At 41.7% G+C, this 8,342-nt stretch overlaps 1 protein-coding gene across 1 annotated transcript; it reads right to left on the bottom strand.

Moving 5' to 3' along the window:
- Positions 1 to 1,457: 1,457 nt before the first annotated feature.
- LOC101874823 (myosin regulatory light chain 2, smooth muscle minor isoform) lies at positions 1,458 to 8,004 on the bottom strand. The gene is made up of 4 exons (XM_031052949.2): positions 7,873 to 8,004; positions 6,258 to 6,456; positions 5,962 to 6,123; positions 1,458 to 2,242 (listed from the first exon to the last, which is right to left on the bottom strand). Exons 2-4 carry the CDS (start codon positions 6,439 to 6,441, stop codon positions 2,070 to 2,072), a joined length of 519 nt encoding a protein of 172 aa, XP_030908809.1. The 5' UTR covers positions 6,442 to 6,456; positions 7,873 to 8,004; the 3' UTR covers positions 1,458 to 2,069.
- Between the last annotated feature and the right edge of the window lie 338 nt (positions 8,005 to 8,342).

The raw sequence follows: 8,342 nt of genomic DNA, 5'->3' as shown, positions 1-8,342 counted from the left end.
TGCCCTGGCCCAGAAGTGAGAACGGGGGTTTTAACAACTGCTGTAGACAAATACCAGCTGCTTCACTCCCAGCATCAACAGTTTAGTTTGTATCACAGCTTTTAGTCTTTCATATGTAAACAAAGTTCTGCAAACATATAAATTTGACTGGGGAGGGTGTAGTTTTTCAAAGCTGATCTCACAGAACAAGAAGCGTGCTTACAGAAATGCTGAGAAATTAAATGTACGAGTGTGTATCTGGTTTGAGTTACAAGGAAGGCCTTACATCCCTTTGAAACCCAATCTTTTCCAAACATACACCACATGTGCATTTGTACATCCATGACTGTAACAACGGCTGGCAGATAACTCACTTCTGTAATGAATGAATTCGATTACTGCCATACAAAAGCTGCAATTTGAAAACTCCCGGCAGCATTAGTCGCTGTTGTGGTAGGAGTGGAACTTCTGTGGGAACTGAACTGCTCTTTTTTATCTCTGTACACGGCAACATGCGAGCTCTTCGGGAGTCAACAACAAACTTGTGCTGGGAACCGTTTACCCTTCAGCCAACCCAACGCTGGGAGCTGCGATGCCACCTACCGATGGCCCTGGGAAATGGCATCAAGCCCTCGGCAGGCTCCCTGGGGGAGCAAAGCCAGGCCCAGGCTTCCGAGCAGAAACTGCACAGCTTTTCCTTACCTGGTACCACTGAACGACTTCTACAGCACGGTCCTCAAAAGACGACAGCTCTCTTAGGTTACTCATGGAAGAACGGTGTGTTTCTAAAACAATCACTGCCCTCTAACGAAGTTTAATACAAGTTCAGTTCAGAAAATCAGCCTGGCAAGAAACTCAGCACTCTCTCCACCAAGTGACATTTATCCTGAAGGGATAACAATGTAATTCCTCGAAGTGACAGAAGCAGCGCTGATCACCCTTTCTCTCAAGGCCAAAAAACTAAAACCACAAGTATTCTGATCACAGCAAAGTTGCTTCAGAGTACTGGAGCCAATATGCTAGACATCCCTACCACAGGAACTGGAGGATATCATTATGAGAAATAGAACAAAAAGGAATGCCTCCTTCTCATACACACAAAGCACCACTCTCAGCAGAAGCTCTTAAAAATATATTGTACATTGTTTCATTTGGAAAGCAGTTATGTAATTTTCAGACAGAGAGAGCACACCTCCTTCTTCATCCAGACCCATCCTCATTGTGCTTTGAAAAAAGACAGGAAGGGAAAAGAAAGAAAAAAAAAAAAGTAAGAGGCTGCAACAAAATGTAATGAAATATATTGTTAGTCCTGCAGATCTGGTAAGAGGCATCACTCAAGCATTCTACTCATATATGGTATCTTTTTAAAGACAACATCAAGATTTACTACAGAAGTTTTTAGTGGCAGTATTTATATTGTGCTCAGCATCAAGAAAGAGAGGCGCCAAGGGGGTAAAATACCACCTAGATTACATCCATAGGATTTCAAATGTTTAATGTGCAAGTCCTGGACAGAAATTATTAATTTACAGTGTAGTAAAATTTGAAGGACAGGCTTTCTTCATTGTATGTGCTCACAGTAGTAAGTGAAGTTGCTGAAGTACAAACATCAGTATACTTAAGTGACTTATGCTTCATTTTTAAGGCAAAAATAGGTAACAACATGACTGCATACAGTTGCAAAAATATTTACAGATGATTAAACAGTCCACTTCTAGCGTGAAAATTTTAATGATGTGCTTAATATAGCAGTTTTATTTGAAAAGCTACCATTAAAACTGTGAAATGAATCTACCTAGGGTGAGTAGCACTGACATTTTTACCTGGGCCTGTACACTCACTGATCTTTGTCCCTAAACCTCTATCACTGTAAGCTGTCCTCCCTCCCTGTCCATGTACAGTCTTACTACAAAGGTACAGGTATGCCTGAGCAGGCCCAGAGTCCACAGAGGTAAAAAGCTGGAATGCTAAAAATGTATGCAAAAGGTCCCAACAGGAAAAAAGAGAAAAACAGATCCTGAGAAATAAAACTAACAGGGGGAAGGGACAGGGGGAGGGGAAAAGCTATCTGGAGTTATCTGAGGATCTGCTCAGTCATCCTTGTCTTTTGCTCCATGTTTCAGGATGCGTGTGAACTCAATGTAGTTGAAGTTCCCCTTTTTGTCGATGGGAGCCTCCCTGTACAGCTCATCTACCTCCTCATCTGTGAACCTGTCTCCCATCGTGGTGAGTAGCTCTCGCAGGTAGTCTTCTTGGATGAACCCTAGAAAGAAACACAAAGGGGAAGCTGTTTCTTAGCCAAGCCTTCAAAAGCAGTAGCAGAGACATACTGGCAGACATGCAATTAACTAATACAGTGGGTAATACGTATTTGCACCAAGATCAAAATATTTTCTTACTGGATTCTAAAGAAACTCCTTGAATGCAAAGGGGAGGAGAGGGACATTTAAAGCAGTTCATACAGATTTTTGAAAAGAGGGCCTGATATGCTGTGATCCTGTAAACACCTATTTCCACCCACTGATCTTTAACAGCTGGAAGTGGAAAAACAAGTTCCTGCCACTGCTAGTCTTCTTTACACAAGCTGTTCTCTTAATTCAATTACGTTTTTCTTACTTAGATATATTTGTGTATCCTCTATAAATAAGTTTCCTCTGGGGACTAAATAACCATTGGCTGGGTCTTCACTCTACACAATACTGTTACTGAAGGCGGTTTATATGGATACAGAGCTGCTGGCAAGTGTCCAGGGACAGTTTATAACAGAAAAGATTTTCAGACAGGATTGAGCAAGTTAACTCAGAAGGGAGGAAGAATGTTTACTTGTTGAGATGTAGAGGCAGAGAAGCTAGTAAAGAAAAAGGTACAATATATCAAGTTATTTATGCTAAAATATTAGCAGATGATTCTGGAAGAAAGCAGTTGCTAATTATGTCCTGTCAATCCAATTTCAATAGATAGGTAGAACCACCAGTTGCCAAACAATTCCAGGAAAGTTTTGAGATTAAAAAAAGGAATGCGAGTAGCAAATAGTAGACAGAAGAATGCAGAAACCAATTAATGCTGAAATAAGACCAACCATGCTTTTAAATGCACAATAGTTGCTTCATTTGATAAAGAAATTGGTTACTGAACTTCAGTTGGAGAAATATCAATAACAGAATAGAGGAGGTAGAAGTACGTTCCAAAAAAAAAAATGTATAAACTGTGCAGAACAGCTGGAAATCATATGTAGACACCCACATCAACTGATGTAGATTCAATGAGAATGACACCAAAAAAAACCAAAAACCACCAAAACAAAAAAGCAGCTCTGTTTTGAAAAGAGTTGAATAAGTTACGCAAACAGAATTCATTCAAGAGACAAAACCAAAGAGGGAATCGAACTGAAAGGCAGTCAGTGAACATGGCAAATTATCATGGGGTTGGTGTATGCTGCAGCAAAGGGAAAAATGTGTTTCAACATATGCTAATTACGCCAGCATCATATCCCAGTGTAGGCAAACCCTTGACTGCTGACTCCAAATGAAGAAGGCTAACAGCCATGTTCTACTTCAAAAATTGTTCAATTAGCCACACTCATCTTAATCAGGTCAAACTCTGGAGTTGTCTCTTAGCAGATGTGAGTGAAGAAGGGGGTAAAGCAGCAAGACAGATTAAGTTTTCTATTTCTGCAGTCCTACAGAGACCAAGTGCTGAGAGATGACAAAAGGATTAGTATTCAAAGAATGCAAAGCCTTTGGTGCTCCAAGTTTAGCCTCCAGGAGACAGATTGCTCCTGTTTGAGCAGCTTGGTGTTTTGAGCACTGAACTAGGTTCCTAGACTAGGAATACACTAAAAGTTTTAGCAGCACCAAATTGTAAAGCAAACAGCAAACCCACTCTCCCTCACACACAGCTTCAGTGTAGATGGGGAGTAATAAATTAATGAAGCAAAAATTAAGATTCAGGCAGCACAAAACAGAGGACAGTGCAGGATCAAAGATCAGACATAAATGCAGACAGATATAACTTTTATAGTTATCATTTATAGTTATTATATAATACTATAGAATAATTTCATAGTACTACACATGATAGTTAATGCTAAAGCAATACACTCAACTATATTTGCAATACAAGAAATGTGAGTAAAAACCAGCAAGTACTACTGCCTTATCCTCATCAAGAGGATCTGATTTGTATTATACTCCTTCAAAAGAATTACACTGAGGTAGAGCTAGAAAATCAGGCCAGTAACACACATACACTCATGGAGAGTACAAAGTGGAAAAACAAAACTGAGGTCTGACATCACTGGAAACCCTTTTGTTTATGTTTAAAAGGAACAAACTTATCAGAAGGCAACTCTGAGAATAAAATGAATACAAGGCAAACGTGACATGGGTTCTACAAATACATCACATTGTTTTGAAGATTGTATTTTGACTGCTATGAATCGAAAAATAAATAAAACAGCATAACTATCTAACTTGTTTTCTGGTTAACTTTTCAGGATGGCGTAAGACACAAAAGAAACGGTGGAACCATTGTACTCAAATCATCCTAGGACTAGGCTAAAACATTTACCACACAGAGTTGAAAGATAATAAGATCAATCTTATCAGTGCATGGGGGCCTGAACTAGTAACTTATTATTTACATAGACATAGAAAGTTACTGTTCAAAAGAACTGTTAGCACAATAATTTTCTTTATATCATAATTTGCAGGCTCTTATTTTGGTGCACACAAAAAACCTGTAGCACAGTGAGTCAGACTACTTGTGGAGAGAAAATAATTAACTTATTAACAAAACTTCCTTCTCTAGGAGATGGTAAAGAGATCTTCCTTGACAGGGAGGAAGTCAATTAACATTTGAAAAGGCCTTACCAACAGAAGGCCTGTTTACCTACACCTCAGCAGGAAGGGGATGCTCTTTGAAAAGGCAAAACATGCTAAAAATACACAGACTGAAAATAGTTGTTTGAAATGCAGTAATATCCTTTGAAAGGTTCAGAGCACATATCCATAGGTTAGACTGAAATACTATGGACAGTTTCGAGAAATGTTATAGGTGCGGTGACATCTCTAGTACAGATGCTACATAATTTTGGCATGCACTAGTAAGACATGTTCACAGCATGTCAAAGCACTGATATCCTGTGATTCCACAGAACTGCCCTAAGGATTCACCCCCACTTGCCACACACTTCTTCAGAATCTTAGCCTACATGAATAATAAATAACCTCTACCCTCTAGATTACAGGTGCAACATTTTAAGTGTGATACAGTAAAACAGCTCTGCCTTTTCCTTTCTCCCCATCTTGCTATGCAAGTCAGTCCAACTTGTACTTTCTGTCTTCTAGATCCCACCTGGTTTTTATCTTCAGATCACTAAAGTACAGCCCTTCCTGCAACCTGGTAACAAACTGAGCTGCAGGTGGGGGCATGACACATGGCATTTGCCATGAGACCTGTAACATACACAAGGGAAAATGAGGTTTCAAAATAGTTTATGTAGCTTGGACACCTTGTCTTGAAATATTAGAAACACTGAAGAATTTGGATGCATCTCAGACCTACTGCAGGGAGCGGACACACTCAGTTATAATACAGATTTCACATCTGTTACCTTTTAATGCTGTAGAAAATCACATATTTCCAATTTGAATTCCTCATATCCTTAGAGCAAACATATCTTATTTTGCACTCACAGGAACATACATGCTGTCCAGTTAAAACACTTTTCTTCAAATACTCACAGAACAACATTCCTAGTAGCCCTCAGAACTCACACAGAACAGCCAGACAGTTTTTACTCTCACTCAGTAAAAGTCAAATTCTTACTATTTGGTAGAATGTGCCATCTAGAATTACTGTGTCATACCTCATTTATAATGATGCAAAAATCAGCATACTATTTAGAAACCCAAATAAACAACACAAAAGTACCATCTCCCTCTTTCCCCCCAGCAAAGTGTCTGAGTTTCACCTATGTACCTGTTGCTTCTTCATCAAAGCAAGCAAAAGCATTCCTGATTACATCTTCCGGGTCGGTGCCATTTAACTTCTCACCAAACATTGTGAGGAACATCGTGAAATTTATAGGGCCTGGAGCCTCATTCATCATGGCATCTAGGTATTCATCTGTTGGATTCTTTCCTACAAATAAAAGGATTCATAGTCGGTTTAGCTTTCAAACTAAAAGTAACTTGAAGAGCTTATCCCAGACTCCATTATTCTAATTCTAACTGCACAAATTTGCCTGTCAACCACAAACAGAAAAGTGACATTACCAAGGGAGGCAAGCATATCATGCAAGTCCTCTTTGTCAATGAAGCCATCCCTGTTCTGGTCAATCATGTTGAAGGCCTCCTTGAACTCCTGAATCTGAGACTGATCAAACATCGCAAATACATTGGAAGTGGCGCGCTGAGGGCGCTTCTTGGTGGTCTTTGTCTTTGCCTTTTTGCTGGACATGTTGGTTATTGGATACTAAGGAGAAAAATAAATATTGTAAATACAGTAAAACCAGACTTTTTTTAAAAACTGTACTATAGTTGAACATGAAAGTTCATAGAAAACACTTCTTACACACTTCCATTTCCTCTTGTCAATATATTTCCCTAATGAAGAAGGAAAAAAGAGAAGTAGAAAATACAAACAAATGAAAGACAGACTCCTAAATAAAAAAGTCATTAAAATAAGACATAAGTTAATCTTGAATTTCAGCCTTCAAAGGGATGGCTTTTGTCTGAGATCCCTTCTTGTTACATGCAGCTGGAAGAAGGAAACTACAAGAAGAAAGTGAGGTTTTGAAAGCTGTTAAGCCTGTGAAAGAGCACTGTATGCATATACAGATGAGTGGACAATAAATGTGTGCAATATTAAGTAGCAGAGAAAGGAGAAACAACTCCGTTGATGTGAACAAACTCTGAAGTGCCTATACTTGGCACCTGACAGTGATAAGTAGTTGCTATTTTGTGTGATGATGGGTTTCTTCCTTGCCTTGTCTTCCATTATTTAAAAACACCCTAAAGCCAGGAGAAAAGCATGCAAGCTATTTTTCTGTTCATGCCAGTAAGTTCTGTCTCACCTCCATTTACTTTTATGCGTTTAATTTTACCCAAAATATACTACAGGTCTGTCGTACCTGAAAGCTCACATCTGCTGCCTACTCCTTTAAGCAAAAAGGGAAAGCAACCAACTCACGCTTCTTCTGCTCATCTCCCTAGAAAAACACTGCTCAGAAAAAGCCATCTTCACCTGTAACACTCAGGCTGTGCTCAGGTCTGAACAACACAGAGCAATGACCACACTTCGGTCCATTATATTGCTAACACTGTCATTTAATTTACCTGTTGCTGAGCCTGCTCATGTTTCCATCACACAGAGGTGAAGAGCAGGCTCTTAAGATTTTATAACATGAACCGGGGCAGACGGCATTTGTGTTTTAGTTTGGGTGGGAGGGATTGATGGGGGAAAACCTACAAGCAGCCCCTTTCAGCTTTAACCACACAATGCTGTGACTGGAAAGCAACCTGGCAGCCACCTCTTGCCCTAAGCTTGGAGGTGTGGGGAGAATCAAGCTCGGCCGACAAGCTCAGCTCTCCTGCGAGCACAGCACTCAGGAGATTTAATTAAAAAATAAATACTCTTTATTTCGGCCCCCAGAAGGCTGATCTCTGTTCTAAAGCAGCATCCCGCCCTGTGCTCTAAGGGCGTATGGAGCCTAAAAGCTCTCGCCCTTCCTAAGAAGAAACGACGCCATCGCTTCCCCTCAGCAGCAGCTGCCACAACGGCTGCCGCTAACAGTCACCGGCTCGAACGCGTCTCCCAACGGTCACTCTCCACAGCTCGTCCCCGCCCCCTCACCGCCCCACCGGCAGCACCCGGACCCTCCGGCCTCACCCCAACGGTCGCCGCGGTGGCTCAGTAGGAGGGTGACGAGGAAGGGAGGAAGCGGCGACAGCGGACCCGGTGCTTCCCGGAGAAACCATCGTGCTCCGGAGCGGCGGGTGGGGACCAGCGGCGGAAAGAAACTGAGTGGACGCGGGGGAAGCGGCGGAGGGCAGCGAAACGGCACTGAGGCCTTTTCCCTAATGACCATATGCCCCCTCACCCTCCCGGGACTGCTGGCTCAGGGTGACTCCGCAACGGCTCCCCCCGTCGGGCAGCGTTGGCACAGCCCGCGGGAAGTGGCAGCTGCCGATGCGAGGCCCTGGGCGCTGATGGGAAAGGATAAACTCGCACCTTAGCCGGGCAGGGGTGGCGGCATGTTGTGTTCTGTGCTCGCGTTTTGAGAGGTGGTAGCATAGCTCCAGAGGGCTGCTGTGGGTCAGCGAGTTCTTTCCGTGTGCTTGTTTTTCATGGGTCACGTT

Source organism: Melopsittacus undulatus, chromosome 1 (assembly GCF_012275295.1).
Source record: "Melopsittacus undulatus isolate bMelUnd1 chromosome 1, bMelUnd1.mat.Z, whole genome shotgun sequence".
Classification (NCBI taxonomy): Eukaryota; Metazoa; Chordata; class Aves; order Psittaciformes; family Psittaculidae; genus Melopsittacus; species Melopsittacus undulatus.
This window is presented reverse-complemented; position numbering and strand designations above follow the sequence as displayed.